We start from the raw sequence: 23,281 nt of genomic DNA on the forward strand, positions 1-23,281 counted from the left end.
GAAGGGAGCTGCTCGACCCCCCCCCCCCCATCACCTGATCCTTGGGGGAAACTGTGCTGAGCTCACTCAGCCCGGGCAGGCCAGCGACAGCAGGAACCCACCCCTTCTCGAAAGGGCTCTGCCACTGCAGCCAGTAGAGCTCCTCCCCCCCCCACAGGATCAGAGGGACACCACGAGGAGGCTTGGGAAGCTTCGGCTCAGGCAGCTTTGGCAGGGCCGGGCTGATTTGAATTGCGCTAAAGGAAGTGAGGGAGGGGCGAAACTCCTCCAGCCTGCTTTTTCAACAAAGTCGAAGTGGGTAGGGCCTCTGAGCTTCTTCTGATCATGCGGGTGAAGGAGGAGGAGGGGGGATGGAGTGTGACGCTGGGGAAAGGAAGGAAGGGGACAGGCGGTGGCAGCAGCCAAGCTTTGTCATGCTGGGGGGGGGGGGCGTGACTGAGCGGCTCATTGCCACGCTGCGAGGGCAGGGGGCGGCAGCAGCAGGGGGGGTTGTCAGAGGGCAGGGAGTGGTGGCCCAGTTGCAAACAGGCCCCGGACTGAGACCAGTCCCCGATCCGGGGTTTGGGAACCCCTGCACTACACCATGCTGTCTCCTAACTAATAAAAACATAGTTTGTTCTAACTAAACAATGTGTGGGACAATTATGTACTTTGTTTATCACTTCATGTGACATTCAAGAATACAACTGATAAAAGGATGTCATTCTTAAAAAAAAAAAGATTGTTTACTTTCTTTGATGTTGTTATTTGAGATGCCTAAATCACTTTGATATTGTTTGGAAAATATAGCCTGTTTTCTTGGAAGGTGATAGCTATAGTCCTGAAGTGGTGCCAAGCATCCTGTTTTCAATCTTTATTAGCCTGAGCAATATATATTTTAAAATAAAACTTCTGCAAGTAAAACCGTGAATATGAGCAAGACCAGAGTGAGAGAGAGAGAGAGCTCTTTGAGCTACTGCATCATATGCCATCTGAGCATATGTATCTATGTCTAGCTATCTGAGAGGTTGGAAAAATAACAGTTGAAAAGAGAAATCACAAACATGTAGCAAAGTGTATTATTTGAACAGAACCAACCTCATACAATACATTCAGAATAGGACTATCAACATATTTGGGTGGCAATTTAAACTTTGTAATATTAGTGGCATCTCACTAATTCTAAAGAAGAAAATATTTCACAGGAGTGTGTTGTCAGTGTTCCTCAAAATTGGAAAAGAGGGTCCCCCTGGAAAAAACATATCCCCCCCCAAAAAAATGGTTTCTACTTCTTCTCCTATAGGCCTTCCTGTTTCTATTGGTAATCTTTTTTTCATCATAATTCATTCAAACATGCTGGATAACAAGCTGGTCTTGACTTAATTTCTAATGTAGGATCACTTAGTTAACATTTGCCTATTTTACTTACACTTAGTGACCTCTAGTATATTTGCCTTTCTTCCAGATCCGGGCAGATGGGCCCCCCTATGGTGGTATTCAGTATGAAGTGGTGCCAATTTTCAAGGATGGAAGTCCTATTCTTCGTGACATGGCCTTTTCCACAGATCATAATTACCTCTATGTGATGTCAGAAAGACAGGTAAGCTCAACTTTTCCACACCACAGAATCTTTTCAGTTTGGGCCGTCTGTAGAAAAAGTGCTGCATATTGTGAACTATTATTTGGGTTAACATTTGCTTCAAAAATGGATAGTGCTAGTGGAGGCTTTATTTTTATCTGTGTCTGGCCACAGACAGCCATCTGTGCCCCAGGGAAGAAGGAATGTTCCTTCTCACTGGCACTCCATTGTCTTTAAGAAATGAGAATTGGACAGAGCCACTAGGAATGAAATATGGTTTGGGGATTTGGACTTTGTTGGTCTATTAGCAAAGCAGCTCTCAAGCAAAAAATCCATTCTTTCCTTCCCATGTGTTTGGCAGCAGGTAATATTTGCATAGGATTGCCCTTTGTTGTTTATTTTGGCTTTTCTGGATTTCAATACATTTTGTTTCTAAAAGAGACTATGATATTGTAAGACTGTAACATATGTAATCCAAGACAAATGTACACATTAGGCAGTCTGACCAAGAAAAATCAAGATGCTGTTTTCCTACATGTCTGTCTCATCCTTGTTAAGCAATATAAACATATTGAAAATGTAATCCCCAGTTATCCTGTCCTATCTTTCGCTATCATAATAGGATTTATGCTCCATATGGCCCTTTTCAGTGTTTTTAATTCAACTCAGAAAGCAGAAAGAAATACAACAACAACAAATTTTATTTGTATCCTGCCCTCCCCGCCGGAGCAGGCTCAGGGCGGCTAATAACATGATTCATACATTAATTATACAATATTGAATAAAACTACGTTTAACAGTTTAATTAAAATTCTGATTAAATTTTTAAAATTAATAAAATGTACTAGTGCTATGTTTACTTTTATGATGGCGGTTTTCTTGACAATTTCCTTCTTCGTCAGCGAAAGCCAATCGGAAGAGGATGGTCTTGCAGGCTCTGGGGAACTGTTCAAGGTCCCGCAGGGCCCGCATTTCCTCTGGAAGTTGGTTCCATAGGCTTGGAGCCATAGAAGAGAAAGCCCGGTTACGGGTGCTGTGCAGCTTCACCTCTTTCGATCCGGGAATGGTCAACAGGTTTTTCCCGGCTGACCTCAGTGCTCTCTGGGGTTCATATGGGGAGAGACGGTCCCTAAGGTAGGCAGGTCCTCGACCATATAGGGCTTTAAAGGTAATAACCAGCACTTTGTAACGAACCCGGTATACAACTGGCAGCCAGTGCAGTTCGCGTAGCCCAGGCTGTATGTGCTCCCACAATTGGTTTCTAAATGGAACAAGATTTGGTAAATCATCAGTGGAAAGCATTGACCATCCAAGATCTACCGCACTATCCTAGAACCATTTCCAGTCCCAGGACAATTTATTCCCAGGCTTGTGGGACTTACATATACTAATAGCTGCACCAGTTTTGTGGCTGTAGTGAGAAGGAGAAAGGGAAGGAGATTGTCCTTTTTGCCTATTGTGTGAGTACAGAATAGAAAAGAAAAAGTGATTTCACTCCTTTCCCACATAAGTCCCTTGACCCTGGGAATAAATTTCTCCAGGATCAGTAATGGCTTCAGGTGGGAAGAGAGACAGAGAACATCCCACAGTCTTTGTGCCGACAAATCATGGTAGGGTTTCCAGGTTTGTGTTGGAAAATTCTTGGAGACTTTGGGGATGGATCTGGGATAGGGTGCAAGTTGAGGAGGGACTTCAGCATGGTGCAGTATCAGAGTCACCCTTCAAAGCAGCCATTTTCTTCAGGGGACAAAACACAAGCTGTGACAACATACCACGGAATAGAAATAAAATAACTTCAATTACCCTTTTGTACAACATACGTAACCTCAAATAGAAAATTATATCACAAAGTCCATACAAAAGTCCATTAATTTTCCATACTGTGCTCAAACCAAAGTCTCAAAAAAAAAGGTCCATTCCATGTGCTTTTCAATTTTGCTATACTTATCCTGTAAAGTGCTTGTATTGTCCAAATTATCAATAAAGTCCAGTCCAGATTTCAAGATGTTGTGAAGTTCTTGTTTGCTTATTTATCCACAATAAAGCATGGACTTGGAGAGCGGAGCCTCTGATGGTATTATTGACCAAATGCCCATTTCCCAAGCCTTTATTGAAGAGACATCACCAAAGGTCTGTCTCATTCCAAAAGGACGAGGTCCCTCTCTGTTGGCTATATTTTCTCCAGGGAAGCTGATCACATCCAGCTGGAGATCAGTTGTAAAAGTGGGAGTTCTCCAGGCCCCACACCTGGATGGAATCCAGTTGACATTCCTCTGTGTCATTTCTCATGTTGACAATCCATTTATAAGATTTCCACAATCTGCTCCTAGGCCTAGAGGCCTGGTTAGATGCCTCTGAATTTTCTGAATAAACTCACTTTCCTATTGTTTTGATTACCCTCCGTTTTAAACTTTTGATGTAGACAATTATACATTAAACTGCCACTCTTTCAGTGTTTTGCTATGAGCATACGGGCAATGGGTAGTATACCTAGTGGTGACACATAATAATTGGTCTTATGAGAGAGTACCAGAAATTCTGATGTTTTATCCTGACTGCTCAAAATTTTTCAGTTCTTGATAGGTTTGGCCAAGATTTCATGTATAATTTGTTCAGGTTCCTGTTGATTGAAATATATGGCAAAACATCCATGAGTTAGGGTTGCCAATCCCCAGGTGAGGGCAGGGGATCCCCCAGTTTAGAGGCCCTCCCCCCGTTTCAGGGTCATCAGAAAGCGGGGGAGGGAAATGTCTACTGGGAACTCTATTATTCCCTATGGAGCTTTATTAACATAGAAAATCATGGAGAATTGATCAGCGAGTATCTGGGGCTCTGGGGGGGCTGTTTTTTGGGGTAGAGGCACCAAATTTTCAGTATAGTATCTAGTGCCTCTTCCCAAAATACCCCCCAAGTTTCAAAAAGATTGGACCAGGGGGTCCAATTCTATGAGCCCCAAAAGGAGGTGCCCCTATCCTTCATTATTTCCTATGGAAGGAAGGAATTGAAAAGGTGTGCCGTCCCTTTACATGTGATGGCCAGAACTGCCTTTGGAGTTCAATTATGCTTGTCACAGCCTTGATCTTGGCTCCACCCCTACTGTCTCCTGGCTCCACCCCCAAAATTCCCAGATATTTCTTGAATTGGACTTGGCAACCCTACCATGAGTTCTATTAAAAACTGTATTTCCTGCCGTGTTAATAGCTTGCTCCTTGATCATAGTTCTCATGTTTGTCCTTTTTCTGATGATCAGGTGTAATTTTGGTGTTTTTTTCCATATTATATCTGTTCCCTGTTTTTCCTAGTGATTTCCGAACTTTTTTTTTCACAAAGTAAATTTCTTCCTTGTGCAAGGCCTATCAGTGCTTCTTATTTGGCTCTTCCTATGGACATTTGGAATGGATATATGTGGTGATGTACTATGTGATGATCAACTTAAATTAGCATATTCACATTTTAGCCAGTTCAGTTCCAATTCTGATGAAATTTCAGTATAAGTATGTATTGAAGTATCTGGTTATTATGGCAAAGTTTACCCAGTCGTAGAAGCATGATACTGAGTGCAGTAAATAAATTTCCTGAGAAATATATTGCAAATGTAACACTTACATTTATTCAAGTAGATTCAGTTCACATTCAGGTTGTAGTTGAAAGGAGAGAGAGAAGCCTAATTTAAAGAGTGCTTTCCCTATCATCTGGCCAGATAATCCAACATCATGTGTACAGAAGGTTGAGGGCATTGTTTCTACAGGAACCTATAGAGACATGTGACTTCATGAAGAGCCATGTGAGGAACAAAGGAGAAAAAACCACACAAGAGAGAGAGGGGGGAGGGGTCAGAAGGCAGCTCCCAGCTTAAAACAAAAGAGAAAGAAATCTCATTCAAAGAGATAACACTTATACCCTCTTAGAGTGACATAGCACCCCCCCCCCCCCTTGTTCAGACATGCTGGATCACTCACTCAAACAGTATGTACATTTATGGAGCTGATGTTTTGTACTGAACAGTATGCACATTAGTTTCTTAAACATACTAGTGATGACTGAAACTCACTTCAGTTATGAGTGGAAGAACGTGGAAAGTGATTAACCCCTTGCAAATTAAATTTCAAGCAGACAGTGTGTGGCTGAGTCACTGCTTCCCAGGCAGTGTCAGCTCTTCCATTTTCTGGTATTTACAATCTGCATGGCCCTTGCTCTGAACCTGTTTATCACCCTCTGAAAAAAGGGACCAGATTGTACACAGCAGCACCAAAATGATCATGATGGAAATTTATGGCCTTTGCAGTCCACTAGAGTCTGTTGCTTGAGGGAGCCAACACCATGTAAATAATCCAGAACCTTGACTGTAACAGATAGACCATACTCTACTCCTGTCGGAGATGAGAAAAATGCAAGAGGTCTCAGCCATGAAGTCTTCCTCTTGGGTTCACTGATTCTGTTAAACCTTTTTCCTCCTATCGCTCACAATTCTGTAATATTGAATAATGGGCTTGGTGCTATGTGTACAGGAGGAGATGAGGGTATCATCTCAATGAGGCTGGATTGTATTTATTTGCATGTGTGTGAAATTCATCCCAGATATGTATTTTCAGGACAACGGACCTGATTTTCCAAGTCAAACAGTGGTGTCCTAAACTAACTCTTACTCTTCTAAGCCTATTGACTTCAATGAATTAGAAGGGTGTTAACTGCTTAGGACAGAAATGAAAGTTAGCATGTTTTCTTTGCCAAGTGCTAAGTACACAACTGCTCCCATTGTGTCCTCCTGACAGTAAGTTTTTGAGAGAAATCTAAATTATGACTATGTGCCTTTTAGGTACCTGTGCTTCAGTAGAAATATTTACTCTCTTTTTTAAAAAAAAGGTTTAATGATTTTTCATCTCTATTAAGGGAAAAAACCACTAGAAGAAATATAGTTATGCTGTAGCTTCTAGTAGTTGTGAGACACTGTTCTTGGCTCATTCATTGACTATAAATATGGTATATAATAATATTTTCTGCTGAGATTGTAACTCTGATGGACAGATTTCATTTTGGGAAGAGATCAAAGGTGTTATAGTGGTTAACGTGTTGGACTAGGATCCAAGTTCAAATCCCCACTTTGCTATGGAAAGTTGCTGCGTAATCTTGAGTCAGTCCCACACTCTCACCCTAACCATCTCATAAGGTTGTTGTTGTGAGGATAAAATGCAGGAGAGGAGAATGATGCAAGTTGCTTTTGATCCCCACTGCAGAGAAAGGCAGAGTAAAAATTATTTTCTAAAATTGGGATGAATCATTCCATAAATCTTTAATAAGAAGAAATTGCCCTAGCTTTATGATAAAGGGTATTCTTTGCAGTTGCAGAAGTTGCCAGAGATTTTCATTTTGCTTGAAATATGAGAAAACAGTCTATTTTATTTGCTTCACTTGTCTGATAGCCTTAACTGGCTCATAACCTGAGAAGGGTAGGTTGACAGGAATGTATTTCAACAGGATTTCAGTATCTGTGGTGGCCCCCATTGCCTACCAAGATGCTAGTTTTAGTCTGTAAAGTCCTGAATTGCAAAAAAGCCCAAAAAACCCACCTCTTCTAGTACCCTGAATACCTTACAATTGATTTGTCAACTGGAACCATAATACTGTTCAGAACATGATTTAATATTTTAGAGATGTATCTGAGATAAAAAATTTCATGGTAAGAACATTGAATTGAATGTGTGCCAAGCTCAACTTCTGAATAATTTTCATTGTGAAAAATCAGCTCTAGTACACTTAAAATAACAGAAGAGCTTATGGTACCCCAGTCTCAGCAACAGTTGAGAAACTACACGAGCCTGTCCCCATGTGGAAAATACAACAGACAATGCAATCCTAAACGAACATATATATTCAGAAATAAACCCCACTGAAACTTAATCCCTAGTAAATTTTCTTATTATTTCAGCCAGACCAGTGGAGGCATTTGACCTGCATCTGCATTTCAGCACTGGCACCAAAGATCAATACCTCTGTGATAACTAAGGTTACTAACACTATTGTAAATCAGGGTATTTGTGACAATAAAGTTTGTGGAAACAAGTCATAAGTGACTATGTCTTTCACATTTCTTCATGCACTAAAAAATCTGTTAGTTTTTCAGGCTTTCTTTTATGTGACACGATGCATCACGTACCAGTGCAACAGAAAGAACTCTCAGAACCATCCACATATGGTAAATGAGCCTGCACTGTGCCAACGCCTTTTCCTCTTCTCTTCTTTCATCTTTTTTGTTATTCATCCTGAAGAAAAGTTCTGTGAAACTCAAAAACTTGCTCACAACATTCAGCCCTCCCCTTTCACTTGAAGGCAATGTGCCTCTCCTGTTATTTAGATTTTTTAAAAAATGGAGCTGGACCTAGATGTGGTGATCTTTCTCATATGTACTGTCGATTTAAAATTTAGCCTGTATAATCCTGATAGTAAAGCCTTATCTTTGGCTTGCACATAAAGAATGTGGGAAAGGACTCAACTGTTTAGGAACTTTTCCAATGGAAATCCATCAGGGATGCCTCCAACTCATGGGGCGAGAAGGTCTAAATATTCATCAGAGCTGCTAATTCTGTTAATTGTGAACTGGAGAGAATTACTAAATAATAAAACATACCTGAAGCATAATTCCATTAAGAGCTGTGCTTAACTCACTGGTGAAGTGTTTTCCATGTCTTCATTAATGTTAACCTGTTTGCAATTATTTCTATCTGTCCTAGTTAAGAAACACTATTCTGACAGAAGCTCTTACCTTATAGCCCTGGTTATGGGCTCCATGACTGCTTAACTGATTTAAAATGGGAACTGTGGATGAATACTCCCTCTAAGCTGTGGAGCCTTGTGAGCAAAAATTCTGCTTTTATTTTTTGCCCGTTTGGTGTAGTTCAGTGTTTGGTTTAGTTCAGTTTAGTTTAGTTCAGTGTGCAGCCTCTAATTGAGGTTTGATTCCTCACTCCTCTGCATGCACCTGTTGATGTGACCTTGAATCAGCCACAAGTTCTTTCAGAGCTGTTCTCTGAAAAGCAGTCCTTGAAAGAGCTCTCTCAGCCCTGCCTACCACACAAGGGTGTCTGTTGTGGGGATAGGAAGAAAAAGGAGATTGTAAGCCATTCTGAGACTCTGAGTGAAGGGTGGGGTATAAATCCAATATCTTCTTCTACTTCATTAGCTACTGGCATTAAAGCTATAAGTGAGCAATTTGGCTACTGTGTAAATTAGTTTGCTCTGGGACCATCCATCCTGAGCTAAGGCAAAAATATGTGAACTGGAGGCTAAAAAGTTCTGAGCTAGCTCACACTAACTCAGCTTAGAGGGAACATTGCTGTGGACATCAATTATCTCAGTCCACTGCTGTAGACATAAATTATTTATTGCCTTTCTTTAGTGAGAAAGTGAAATGTTTAGGGTACAGGGTATTTTAAATTATGTGAAGGAAAATATCCAAGATGATTTGCAAAGAAGAAAATGAAGAAAGTAAAAAGAATAATCTCTTTTTGGCTGTAAAAGCAACTGCAAACAAAGATTAAATTTTTCAGCTTTGGAAATTCTTCAAAATCTCTAAGGGCAAACAGCAAAACATATCCCATAAATAACCGGTGTCTATGTAACATACAAGTTCTCTTTCTACAAATATGTTGCATCATAGTAAAAAGTTTTTTGGTGGTATATCATAGATGTTTTCAGATTTGTAACTAGGCACTTCTGTTTATTTTTACTTGGTTTCATATGTAAAACCGCAAAACACTGATTCAGTATTGTCTACTGTGACTGGCAGCTGCTCTCCAGAATCTCAGGTACAGAAATATTTTTCCAAACACCTCCTACTAGGGTTGCCAGGTCCAATTCAAGAAATATCTGATGACTTTGGGGGTGGCCCCAGGAGACATTGGGGGTGGAGCCAAGAACAAGGTTGTGACAAGCATAATTGAACTCCAAAGGGATTGCACACTTTTTAAATGCCTTCCCTCCACTGGAATTAATGAAAGATAGGGGCACCTTCTTTTGGGGCTCATATAATTGTACCCCCTGGACAATCTTTTTGAAACTTTGCGGGGGGGTATTTTGAGGAGAAGCAGTGGATGCTATGCTGAAAATTTGGTGCCTCTACCTCAAAAAAGAGCCCCAGATTCCCACAGATCAATTCTTCATTATACCCTGTGGGAATTAGTTTCCATGGGGAATACTGGAGTGCCCAGCAGACATTTTCCTCCCCTCCCCTGCTTTCTGATGATTCTGAAGCAGGAGGAGAGCCTCCAAACCAGGGATCCCCTGCCTGCAACTGGGGTTTAAACCAAATAAACAAGGAAAGCATGGACCAGATTATCAAAATACACTTAAATATCCATGCAATGAACCCAAGTACATATAACCTCTCATTTGTAATAATTCATAAATTTACACTGAATTATTTCATAATTCATAAATTTACACTCAATTAAATTGTACAGTGACTAAACAGTGTATGAATTGTCTACAAAGTAAATTTATGAATGTCCAACTGGGGATTGACAACCCTACCTCCTGCTGAAAATCCTGAGATAGCAGAATTTGAACCTAGGATCTCTTGCATTTACAGTATGTGCTCTACCACTGAGCTACACCCATTGAACATAAATCTCATTAAGCTTGACCCAGCATCCTCTTCTTCTGTTTTTTCCCCTGAAGTCCTAATTAAAAACGCATTGGGACCAGTCTTCCTGAATCAGTCTTCCTGCATGAGGTGGCAATTTCTGTGCCTAGCATGGAAAGCAAAACTGGGTTTTCTTTTACTTTTGTTAGTTGTTTAGAAGAGAGAATTTTGGTAGATGAACTTCTCTACCTCATAGCATTACCATATGACAAGCTGAGACTGTTGAGATACTTTAAGATATAGGAGCACTTTTCTCTATGCATCTGGTTGTCCAGTATACACATGGATCCCTCATAGTCATGCAGATATTTGAAGGGTTACAAGCTATACTATTTCAGTGGGTAGCTTTGCTGGTCTGTAGTAGAAAAGTTAGATTAGAGTCCAGAAGCACCTTAGAGACCAACAAGACCAAGCTATAGTGTAGAATTCTGAAATCACTGAAGCCTTTCATCTTTTCAGGATAGTTAAGTTAGTCACAAGTTCTCTCAGATCAGTTTTCTCAAGAGCAGTTCTCAAAAGAGCTCTCTCAGCCCCACCTACCTCACTGGGTGTCTGTTGTGGGGAAGAGAAGGGAAAGGAGATTGTAAGCCGCTCTGAGGCTCTTAGTGAAGGGTGGGGTATAAATCCAATCTCCTCTTCCTTTGTCACTGTGATTTGTTAGATGAATTCACGCACTGATACAGGTGTAGATATCAGTTTGTGCTACTGGTGAATCTGCAGGTCAGAACAACAGCTGGTGAATCTGCAGGTCAGAATTAAGATTCATGAGCTTGGTGATCTGCTGTGTCAGTATTGTTAGAAATAGCAGTAGATGTTGTATGCAAGACTTATCAACACATCTGCACTGAGAGAATTTGCAAAGAACTATTTTTAGCACTGCCCAGCACGAGACACCTTGCAATTCTCACAAACATTCAGATTCAATTAGTATGTTTTAATGGATGTGTTTTGTACATTAGATAACATTAAACCCTGGATTCTTGCAACTCTCTGTTCTGATGATCCTCCCCCCCACCCCCCCCCACCCCAAATACACACACACTTGTTCTGTAATCTCTGCAGAAATCAATGAGCCATGAGGATATGCAATCCGGCATATAAATAAGCTAAGCAAAAAATCAAATAAATATTGTGCCTGGACTTCCAGTGATCAAGTGACACTTGAAAGGTTAAAGAGGATGCAGTAGAATGGCACTTCTAAACTCCCAGAAGTTCCCACAAGCTTACATATTATAGACAGTTTCATTATGCTACAATTCTACAATCTTAAATACACTTGGAAGCAAATTACACTGTGATCAGTTGGACTTCCTTCTGAGTAACAATAGTTAGGATCTAGCTGTAAAACTATATCTCAACATTTGCAAATGTGGAGGGGGGTGCTGAGTTTAGAATCTGTTTTGGCTTAAACCAATGTGATGGTTTCCTACGGCTAGACACCACCCCAAGGATTTCCCATCTGTTTCCCACCTACCCCAGTGACCTGAGATTCCCAGCAGAAATGTAAAAGTTTCAGGGATAGAATCTGAGTCGAAGTACAAAACTCATTCAAGCCTGTGACTGGTAACTGAAGGATGAAGTACTCTGACAGGGACAAGGTGGTTTATGTTTCAAATGAAGAGCAATTATTGTATAGGAAAACTGCAGAGACTGAGGTAAATATACACAGAGAAGCAGGGTGGCACATTTAAATAGGAAACACCTGGGGAAGGACCGCACTGTAATTCAGTCACAATGTCAGATTCAGGACAGTTCCACAACCCAGCTCCAAACCCAGGCCTCTGTCTTTAGCCCACTCTCCTATCATGTTAACCCTTTTTCAAACTTCCCTTTTCCAATACCAGTTCTCAACCTTCAACTGAGTAAAATACCAGCTGTCAAAATCTTAACTCATTCCTACTCCTCTAGTTCAATTTGCTGGGTCAAAGAACTATTCTCATTGGCTCCTGTGTCGCTGGAGTAATTATCACTGCTTTACCTGTCACAAGTAATTTGTACAACCTGTAAATATTCAGCGTGTCTTCTATGTTCTGTCCTGCATGAACAAGATTTCCATGATGTATTTGTTGAATATCTGTACTTTTTGCTTTGGCATTTTGACATGCTTTGTTTATTGAAACTGTGCTTGTGGAAATTCTGCAGAGATGCTAAAGATACAAGAAACCAGCTATAAAAAGTGTTACTCCAGGCATCAGCATTCTGTGGCTGACCTTAGTTGACAAGCCAATGTGATTCTTCAGTCATTTGTTGGTTGTCTTCCCTTGATCACTCATCTCCATTATTGGGACTACTTCTTGAAATTCCAGTTTCTTATGTCTTCCTTGTTACCCAAGGAATTTGCCCCTATGCTTTGGCTCTTGGCAGATCATTCACCCTTGTATGAACTGCTGTTGTTCTTAAACGCTAACACACCCCTTCCAAACACATTTCTTGCAAATTTCAGCCTAAGATCAGCATATTTAGAAGTGAGACACAAGGAACCTGTAAGGCAAATAAAAGAACTATAGGTATTTATCTTGCTTTAAGAGGTCTTGAATAGGGATGGGCACGAACCTCATAATAAACCTAAATTAATCAGGAAAATAGCCTAGTTCATTGTTTGTGAGTCAAGGGTAATGTGATCCTGTCTGCAACAAACCTCCTATGAACCCCCACAGTTTTTATGAGAGTCCATGCATTTTCTGCAGCATACATGCTGGTGCTGATCAATTAATCATCAAAGAAATGGGGGGTGGACTTCTGCAACCCTTCTGCAGCCCTGGAAACAGCAATAGTGGCCCTCCAAACACTGAACAAAAGTGGCCCTTATGAGACCTGAGGGACTGGAGAAAAGTGTGAAAGAGCCTGGGTCAGGGGTGGGAGGAGATGAGGGAGAGACAGTGGATGGGAGCAAACAGGTAGTGCAAGAGAGAGAGGAGGCAGAGATCTGAGGCTTGGGGAAGAAAGGGGAAGGCAATCTTCTTTTTGCAGAAGTGGTGGGAACTTCAGGAAACTAGCCCATGAGGCAGTCAAAAAAAGGCCAGCAGATGAGGCCAGGACAAAAAGAGGGACTCCAAGAAGTCCAAAAGTTACAGATCTCAGAGCCATAAGTGGGGGAAAGGGAGCAATCTCCTTTTGATAGAGTTGATGGGAGGCCCGGTAGTCAAGGATTATAGGGGAAGAAAGAAAAGGGGGGGCAATCTATGTTTGATAGAAATGGTGGGAGTTCCAGGAAACTGGTCCACGGGACAGTCAGAGGGAAGCCAGCAGATAAGGCCAGGCCAAAAAAGGGCACCCCAGGAGGCCCAGTGGTTGGAAGGAAAAGGGGGGTCAGCTGGATACTGACTGTGAGTTTGACATCTCTAGCATGCAGGGGGGAGGCATTTTACCACATCACAAACCTCATGAAATGAATTGCAACTGTGACATTTCTAGCCTGCAGGGGAGCCATTCTACTGCGTTGTGAACCTCATGAAATGAATTGGTTTGTTAAAATGGAAGGTTTGTGAAGGTTCATGGTTCATGAGACCCCACGAACCACAAATTGTGATGATCCTCCATTTTCCCGGTTCATGCCCATCCCTAGTCTTGAATAAGGAAAACATTGTGAGACTGCACAAAAATGATATATTATGCTTGTCAGAGCAAGAACCGTACTTTACTGGAATATACTACCATGTATTAAATGAAAATAGCAAACCTAACTATATGTTAGTTGTACCTTAATGCACACAATCACCCTCCCACTTCCATTAGTGAATCCATTACAGGGAAAAGGGGGTGCAGCAGCCACTTTTCCATCATACATTGAACCTTGTTCCATGAAAGAATGCATGTGAACACATGTTCTACAGTGGTTTAATTGTTTAATGTTTTAATGTAAATAGCTTTTTTTTTGCAGAGCTATACAGTAAATAAATACATTTTAGGGCCTCATTCTTTGTCCTTTGAACAAGTTCTTTCTCCTCACAGAACCAGTCTCATATCCCTCACCCTTGGTTCCCCTTTTCATATAAGTCTCCTTTTGCGTCACTTCCTGTAGGCATGAATGCCATGTTGCATGAGGTCCCTATGTCAAAAAAACAAAGAGGTTGGGAAATAAACTGTACCCCCTCCTATTCTTAAATCTTGCCTACTATCTTCTTAAAAAACAGACAGGTCTCATTCCTGTTTTTACCTTTGGAAATGATTTTTGAAAAAGAGAGAGTCAGTGAACTGTAGAGCTCATGAACAATTTCTTCTGGCTTCTGTGACATTATGACATTGGTTGGATGTAGTTTAGAGACCCTTGTGCAGAATATTATGAATAGAGCAGCACTCCTGCCTGTCACTTGGTAGGAGGTGGGAAAAGATGAATGCTGTGCCCTAAAGATTCTCCTCACGTTGCAACAAGAAGGGCAAGGTAGTCATAGCAAAGGGAGGGCTGGGCCCCTGCCTGTATAAATAATAGACCTTCTTCTAAGCCTAAGGGACATAGGTGAACCCCTATGGAAGAGGTAGGGACACTGACTCTTGAAGGTTATGGTATGAAGAGATTTTTTTTTTAATGCAGCTGAACAAGACCCATTGGAAAGGTTACACACATAGTGCAGTTTCAGTGGTATTTTATTGGCACGAAAACTTTACATAAATTTCCAAGGTCTGTGAAAGGGATAGATCCCCTCAGGCCAATCCCAGGAAGTTTTCACTGGATCAGATAATTAGCATTTACTATAAGGAGAATCATTCCCAGAAGCTGTGAAAAGGGAGACATAAGGGAATGCAGGGCTTTTCTGCTTATTACCCAATATAGAAGTTTGGTCTAAAATTTATTCCAGTATAGCTGGAGGAGATACCACTGTCACTGAGTGAAGCTAGGCATGCTAATCAAGATGTAGATAGCATTGCTACTCAGAGGTGGATCTGTCACACCACCAAGCCTCCCACCCCCAATACATATGTTTGTATATGCAATGTGCTTAAATATAGGGGAATCAAGAATTACCAAACAGTGAGGCTGAACCAAAGACTGGAAGATAAACAAAATATAAATAGTAGAGACATTCTGTGATTGGCCTGCTCAATGTGAGGAAAGTAAAAAGCCCAATCACTTTCAACAGAGGAAATTTATCATTTTTCAATTTCAACAAACAATACCTCTGGATATTCTAGGCATTTCCCTCATACCTTGTTAAAATTTTGTAAATGCGAATAATTGGAATCTAAGACAATGTGTAAGTTCAGCCAGCTTTTTCACTCAATTTCATCCTAATCCCCTACTTACATCAGCTGCTTCCCCACATAGATTTTCACCATGATCCCCAGTATAACCTTTATAGTGGTCCTCTCTTTTTCACTTGTGGAAAACCTAGTTGGATCTAAACCACTGATTGTTTTAATCACCATAAGGTTGAAAGTTGAGCTGAAGCTGATTGCCATCCCTAGTCTGTACAGAGCAATACTTTTGCACAGCCTTCGTTTTAGTGAGGTTTCTGTGGGATGGGATTCTCAGTGGGGGAATTAAGCCAGTTGTCATCACATCTCAAAATACACAAGTCTTTGAACAGGGGTCAGTGGGGGAATTTTGGTGAGAAAGGGTTGGGTGTGGGGTCAACCCCGCCCCCCCACCTGGCAAAGGCATCCATCCTCCTGCCCAAGTGCCAAGGTGACAACCCACAGGCCACATGCTGGATCACCCAGAGAGAAGGAGGAATGTGGGAACATGGAGGGGAACAACAGGAAGTCTGGATCTTACTCTGAGGTGCAGAGAAGGGTAGCCCTGGAAGTTGACCTTAAGGAAGGCCAACTCATTTACCCTGGCTGAGAGAATATCTCCCAGGTGGGAGAACACTGCACACTCCGGACACTGGTGGAAGGGCAGAAGAAAAGACTCATGGCCATGTATGAGAGTTTGAGCCAGATGACAGCATTGTATGACCAGTACTCAAAGAGATCAGCTTCAGCAGGCTCAGGAGACTCACCATCAGCTCCGCTGAATCCTCCATTATCACACTCTTGGCTTCCCTGCTGCTGATCTCCCAGTTCACTACTGACAACCAGTAATGGGGCATCTCTCTGACTGGGCTCTTTGAGGCAGAGAAACTAGGCTATGTCTTCTCCCCTGACTCCACTTTCTCAGCCTCTTCTACCCACTGTTCCCTCAGGCCATGTCTGTTGTCCTGGAACCTCTGTGCTTTTTTGCAGAGCTCACACTTCCATTGCATGAGTAGTGCATTCCTGATAGCAATGCTTCCTTTTTCACAGGTACTGGCCAGCTTCTCTGGTAATGGTAATGCCCACTGCAACTTCTCTTTCCTGTAGGAGAACAGGTGTCATCTCACAGCCCAGTTCCAGTGTGGAGGCAAGTGCCCAGTCCAGCCCTTGAACCAGGGGAATGACTTGCCCCAAACTGACTGTATGGGTACAGAGCACCATTGGTGGTGTCCTGGAAGGGTTTGAGGACATGTACCATTTGGGAGAGCTCATTTTCTCTGTGCAGGATGGTCACAGAGCAGATGACATCCTGCACCATGCTCTTCTGCTCCACCAGATGGAGCATAATCATGGCATAGGTGGAGTTCCAGCAGGAGGGTAGGTCCAGGATGAGCTGGTGTTCAGGCTCATCCTCCTCCCCCTCCCTCTCTCAGAGCAGGCAGGCAGGCAAATTTGATGATGCATGAGAAGTGGGCAGCCAGGAGCTAGCAGGTCTCCAGTAAGGACTGCATCTAAAGGGTGGCAGTGTCCCACATGGCCTTGACAGTGCTCCACAGGCCTAGAGCATCCTTCACCACCAGGTGAAGTGTGTGCACCAAGCAGACAATGCCATTGTGGAGCATAAGCTTAACCTCTGACAGCATGTCGGTACCGGTGTCTGTGGCCATGTAGTCATGGACGATGCTGGTGCTGCCACCCACACCGCCCTCAGGCTACTCTGTAATATGGCAGCATATTACCTCATGAAACAACACCTATCTTATGGAACAACATCCACCTCAGCAAACATCTGCCTATACAAGCAAGCCCATTTGACTGCCCCTTTTCATTTCATTTGTACAATTCACAACTGGTGATCTCTTATCTGTACAATGTGTTCTTCTAATAGTGAATAACCAGAAATTTTACCCATGGGTGGGCTGTGCCCGGAGGATCTATGTGTTTGCACCTGAGAGGGCCTGGGGGCATTTTGGGCATGCCTTACTGGGTTCCAGTGCTTGCCAAGGGTCTGCCAAACTTCGATGGGATTACTTTAGGGAGTCCCAGTCAAAAACCTGGGGATGTCTGTCTATTCTTTTCCTTCAGAACCTACCTTTGGAGACTTGAGAATGGCCCTGTGAGCTCAACACGTGTTTCCATTCCTTTGCTGCATAGAATACACCTTGATCAATGGGTGTGCCCTGGACCTGTGTGTTTAGGCCTTGTAACTGCGGCTTTCTTTTTCAGAGACAGCACTAGGGAGACCTATTTGGGGGGAGGGGGGGTCTGTAACTGGGACCCCAGAAATGCAGTCTGCCCCCAATTTGGAGAGATTGTAGAGGAGCAGGTGACAGGGTGAGGTTCCCTGTGCATTTCGTGTGTGCAGCTTGCAGGGAATTGTTTCTATATACGTTGAACCTGCACCTGGCATTTCCCCAAAAGCACTTTCCTTGGGGCATCATCTTTGGGGCCATAACTCAGGCCACATAAATCTAATCCTCACCAAACATGGAGGGCAGGTAGAGGAGAATAATCTGGATATCCCCTGTGAGTTAAGTGTCTCTAGCTTGCACAGGATCTGTCCTATACACTCCAGAAAATCTTAAACCTGTGCCTGTGATTTTCCCAGAAAGCACTTTTCTGGGGTCACCTTCTTTGGGGACCCATAACTCAGCCCCCACAAATCCAATCCTCACCAAACTTGGAGGGCAGATAGAGGAGAGTCAGCCAGCCAGAGATCTGCTGTCAGTTTGGTGCCTCAAGCATGTTGGAGGTGGAGCATTCTACTAAATCATGAACCGTACAAACTTCACTGGTTTATTTGGCACCAAAAAGTTCATGACAGTTCATGGCTCATGAACAGGGCATGCCATGAACCAGGAAATTAAAGGAAAAGAATTTTCCTGGTTCATGTCCATCCCAAGTTGTGAAGTAATTGCACAGCCAGTGTTCCTGTATTTGGAGCCACAGAGGCATAGGAGCCTGTAGAAATAAATTGCAGTCAAATTCTGTGCCTTGTAACCCTGAGATGCATAAATCCCATGAAAACAGCTTTGTATTTAAACTAGATTTTCTGGCTGCTGAGTTGGGAGAGGTGTAAAACAGGGAGTAAATGGCAGATACCTGTATGATTTACAAGGGGTTAGGATTAGATTGAGGGCTGAAAAAAGTAAAGAAACACCATCAATCCTGGAGCAGAGAGGCCATAAATGTGGCTGATATCCTGAAAAGAATGGAATTAAATTAGTAGAAGTGCAGAAGGATAGAAATTGCAGGGGTAATAGAATGAGAGAAGAAGAGAACAAAATCTGTTTTAAATTTGAATTGTATCTGCTTGTTCAGATGGTTTTCTGGACACAATCTTGAATATTTGCTACAGATAAGAGAGACCTGATCTTGTTAGGTTAATCAAATATGTTATACACAGTGTTAATCTCCTTCCTATGAGAGAACCCTTATGGTAATAATTGTGCTGAGCAAGTGTGTAATATGTAAGGGATTGATGGCATTTGGAACAGGTTGTCAGAGTTTGGCTATGTATTTCCTAAAAACTGAAACTACATGGTTCTAACCTTTATAGAATTTAAAGCATGGTTTTCAGTGTTTTGCTATCTGCTGCTCATTTTCAGACATGCCCAGTTATATGTAGACATGATTTAAGATGCTTACAGGGTTTATACAGATGGCTTAGAGCTTAAATAAACTAGCATGTTCTTGAGCTCTGTCCTTCCAAAGGGTCAAAACTTGCACTATTAAGCCTCCCAACACTGCCTTACATTTATTAAACTAAGTTTGCGCAGATTTTGAGCATGTCCAGTAAGGGGAAACTTAGAATGCTCAACCAGAAAGCTATCACTCAGGTGGTCCTGTGATAGCTATTGCGGCTACAAGCATAGCCAGCTTCAAGAGGGGATTGGACAAAAATATGGAGCAGAGGTCCATCAGTGGCTATTAGCCACAGTGTGTGTGTGTGTGTGTGTATGTATGTATGTATGTATATATATTTGGCCACTGTGTGACACAGAGTGTTGGACTGGATGGGCCATTGGCCTGATCCAACATGGCTTCTCTTATGTTCTTATGTTCTCAGGTGGAATGTGCTTTGACCCTTTCATTTCTGCCAAATAGGTCGAAGTGATTGACACTAGATACTGAACCCAAGGCTAAGTAAGACACATTTCTGGAGGCCATCACATCATTCAGTAAGGTCCTTCAGATTTATGTAATGTCTTGGGGGGGGGGGGGGAATGAGGAAAGAAGCCATGGGATTGTGAAATCTCTTCGGTTCTTCAGAATGGATCCACTAGGTTAACAGAATCCTACAACTCTGCATAGGTAACCAAAATGTAACATGAAACATTTCAGGACCCCAAGGGGCAAGTTTTATGGAGATGACATCTTGTCAGGTGTTACCTTTGAGGTCATAAACACCTTTTGGTGAAGCATACTGATGAGCACCAGCAATTTAACAGGCTTGGCAGAATATAATTTTTACTGTCATTTCCCAGCCATAAATTAGTGGCTACAAGAATGCTTCTGTTCCTTAACCAAGGACAAAAGTGGACAGGTGTGCTTGCTGAAAGAATACTTGGATAAATGCAGTTGGCCAACAGAGGTGGCACATTACTGCTCTTTCTCCTCTGATTGTAACATTAAACACTGAGGTTTCTTTTTCCAGTAATCATTTGGAAGTAGAGACAAAATTAATCTGAGGTCATTTAAGAAAAGCAGCATGTGTTAATTACCTTTAATTGATCATTTTAAAAGAGCATAACCAGGTGGACTAACATACTGTCTCATTGTTTTGTCCTCTGCTATTAGACAATTTGTCAGCCTTTTAGAGCACTAGCTCTAAAGCACTTGTCCTTGACTAGGTCAGTTGAGGGTCCAAGCATCATTTCATGTAATATGGGCCTCTATACAAATGATCCCATCAGTAGGTATAATCTTACGAATAGGAAAGCAGAAATTCTATTTTATTTTGGTCTAAACTCCCAAGATACCTAAATAAATAGTTTGCATCCCACACGTTTGCGATCTCTCTGAGGTAATGGTATAGAAAGCTTTACTCACCAGAGTTTCTGAATGTAAGAATCTGCTGTATTTCACCAATTTACACAGAGAGAGGTCTTGTACAACAGATAAGAACTGTAAGCAAATGCATTGTCCTTATTCAGAAATACTCTTGATCAGGTAAAAAAACCCAATTAGAATGTATTCAATAGTCTCTTCTTATGACACTAAGTTCTCTATATGACCAGGCCTGAACACACAACTCAATGCATGTTCTCATCAGGTTCTCTATGTTCAGATCAGGGAGTGAGTGGGTAACTTGCCAGATGCTGGGAAGGTGGGGACAGAAGTACCAGCATCATGTCAATGTATAACATCACTTCCAGTACAAAACCAGGAGTAACTTCAATATGTCGGCCAACATTCTAGTATTCAGCAAAAACTTGTTTGGGGGCATTGGCATGGAATGGGGGTTTATGCCAAGTGGTTTCCCACTATATCAGAAGACCATACACTCTGGAAATAATAAAATTAATAAGCAATCAAAAATTAAATGTAAGCTTGATTTAAATTAGACAGTAGGACACATCATCCAAATAATAAAACACTGGAATGTAGTCTCTGCTAAGACATGGACACCTGGGCAAATAACTTAATCTGTTTTCATAACCAAAATGGTAAATATCAAGTATCACAGCTGTATTGACCCTGCTGAAAAAGTCCAGTCTCTGGTGAAGACTCACTAGGGTTGCCAGGTCTGAATTGGAAAATACCTGGAGACTTTGGGGGTTGATGTAGGAGAGGGTGGGGTTTGGGGAGGGGAGAGGCCTCAGCATGGTACAATGCCATAGAATCCACTCTTTAAAGCAGCCATCTTCTCCAGGGGAGCTGATCTCTGCAAGCTGGAGATCAGTTGTAAAAGTGGCAGATCTCCAGGCCCCACCTCCAGGCTGGCAAGTTGGCAACCCTAAGACTCACTGAGCCGTCCATGAAAAGAAGATCTTAACTAGAAGGCAAGATGATGCAGGAGAGGGTGGTCCCTTCAAATATCCTGGTCCCAAGACTTTTATATTTAAAAAAATAAGAACCAGCATTTTGATTTGTGCCCATAAACAACTAGGAAGGCATTGCAAGTAATAGGGTTGCCAAGTCCAATTCAAGAAATATCTGGGGACTTTGGGGGTGGAGCCAGGAGGCATTGGGGTGGAGCCAGGAACAAGGGTGTGACAAGCATAATTGAACTCCAAGGAAGTTCTGGCCATCACATTTAAAGGGACAGCACACCTTTTTAAATGTCTTCCTCCCAGAAGAAATAATGAAGGAAAGGGGCACCTTCTTTGGGGCTCATAGAATTGGACCCCCTGGTCCAATTGTTTTGAAACTTGGGGGGTACTTTGGGGAGAGGCACTAAATACTATACTGAAAATTGCTCCCCAGAGCCCCCGAAACCTCCAGATCAATTCCCCATTATACCCTATGAGAATCGATCTGCACATAGGGAATAATGAAGTGCTCAACAGACGTTTCCCTCCCCCTCCCGCCCCCCCCGCCCCCTCCCCCCGTTTCTGGCAACTCTGAAGCAGGGAATTGGCCTCTCTATTCACGAGTTGCTGCCAACTTCTCCAAAGTAACACAGACACACAATCCCAAGAAGAAGCCTTTCAATCGGAGACTGAAGCCTCCGGAGGTGGAAAGTCACATGGTCCTCTGGGGGCGGGGCTTCCCCCCGCCAGCCAGCTGACTGGGGGCAGGAAGGAGCCTGGGAAACTGGAAGAACCCCCGCTGGGGCCTGGGGATTGGCAAGCCTAGCAAGTAATCACTTTTCTCCAGAAACTACATTTAGTGTAATATGCTATGGCCAGACTATTGGTCAGAGTTAGATATTTATTTAAATCACCTCATCCAGAGATGACTCTTTAAGCAGGAACTTCATAATTCTTTCAAACTGCTGAAACTATCTTTTTCCATTAAAGAGGTGTCTATGACTTGGACCCATTTATAAAGTCCCTCATTTCAAGGGTGAGGGTCAAGCCTCACTTGCAAGCAACTTGTCCATCTTATCAGGCCTCACCAACTGAAATGTATCCAAGCAGCTATGACCCCAATATGCTCTGACATCACTCTGAGATTAACCAGTTATTGTTGTTTAGATAAGAAGTCATGTGCACTTGGAATCCTACCTGCATAATAGTGATTTCATACAGCAACTGTTTGCAAGTGAATTTTGCCATTCTTACACAACAAAAATCCAGTTAAAAAGCATGTTATTTAGTGTATGTGTGAATGCAGCCTGAGATTCTAAGCACATTTTCACACACCAGCTTGTCATAAGTTAGTACAACAGAGGAATTAAGATTTTTATATTTCTGACCTTTGTTATTTTGCTTCTGTATTCTATCAAAAATTCCAGCGATGAACAGAATCTGTCATGCACATTCAACTAGATCTTGGAGGTACGGTGGCTCAGTGGTAGAGCATCTGCTTGGTAAGCAGAAGGTCCCAGGTTCAATCCCCAGCATCTCCAACTAAAAAGGGTCCAGGCAAATAGGTGTGAGAAACCTCAGTTTGAGACCCTGGAAAGCCACTGCCAGTCTGAGTAGACAATACTGACTTTGATGGACCAGGGGTCTGATTCAGTAGAAGGCAGCTTCATATGTTCACAAGTCTAATTCACAAAACTAGATTGATGTGATTGATAAGTCTATTGTGATTAATTGCTTCAGTGTGCAACTAAATTCACACTGGACAGATTTAAGGTGTTGCAATTGTGGGCTGAGTGCTGGTACATAGTGAATTCATCACAGTACTGCTTAAATGCATCCAAGATCTAGTTGATCATGGCTTGCAGCTAGGCTAGCCACTATAGCAGGAGGCCTCCTGGTTGAAGCCTTGTTCCCCAGTGCTGCTTAGGGGGGGGGGGG

General features: G+C 42.3%; 1 protein-coding gene across 2 annotated transcripts in view; it reads left to right on the plus strand.

Annotated features, from left to right (window-relative positions):
* PLXNA2 (plexin A2) overlaps nt 1-23,281 on the plus strand; it is a 771,921-nt gene that overhangs the window by 309,398 nt on the left and 439,242 nt on the right. For both annotated transcript variants that reach the window (XM_060231255.1, XM_060231256.1), the window contains exon 4: nt 1,445-1,579. In XM_060231255.1, the coding sequence (XP_060087238.1) occupies nt 1,445-1,579 (135 nt within the window). The remainder of the gene's footprint in view (nt 1-1,444; nt 1,580-23,281) is intronic.

Source organism: Heteronotia binoei, chromosome 2, assembly GCF_032191835.1.
Source record: "Heteronotia binoei isolate CCM8104 ecotype False Entrance Well chromosome 2, APGP_CSIRO_Hbin_v1, whole genome shotgun sequence".
NCBI classification, from domain to species: Eukaryota; Metazoa; Chordata; class Lepidosauria; order Squamata; family Gekkonidae; genus Heteronotia; species Heteronotia binoei.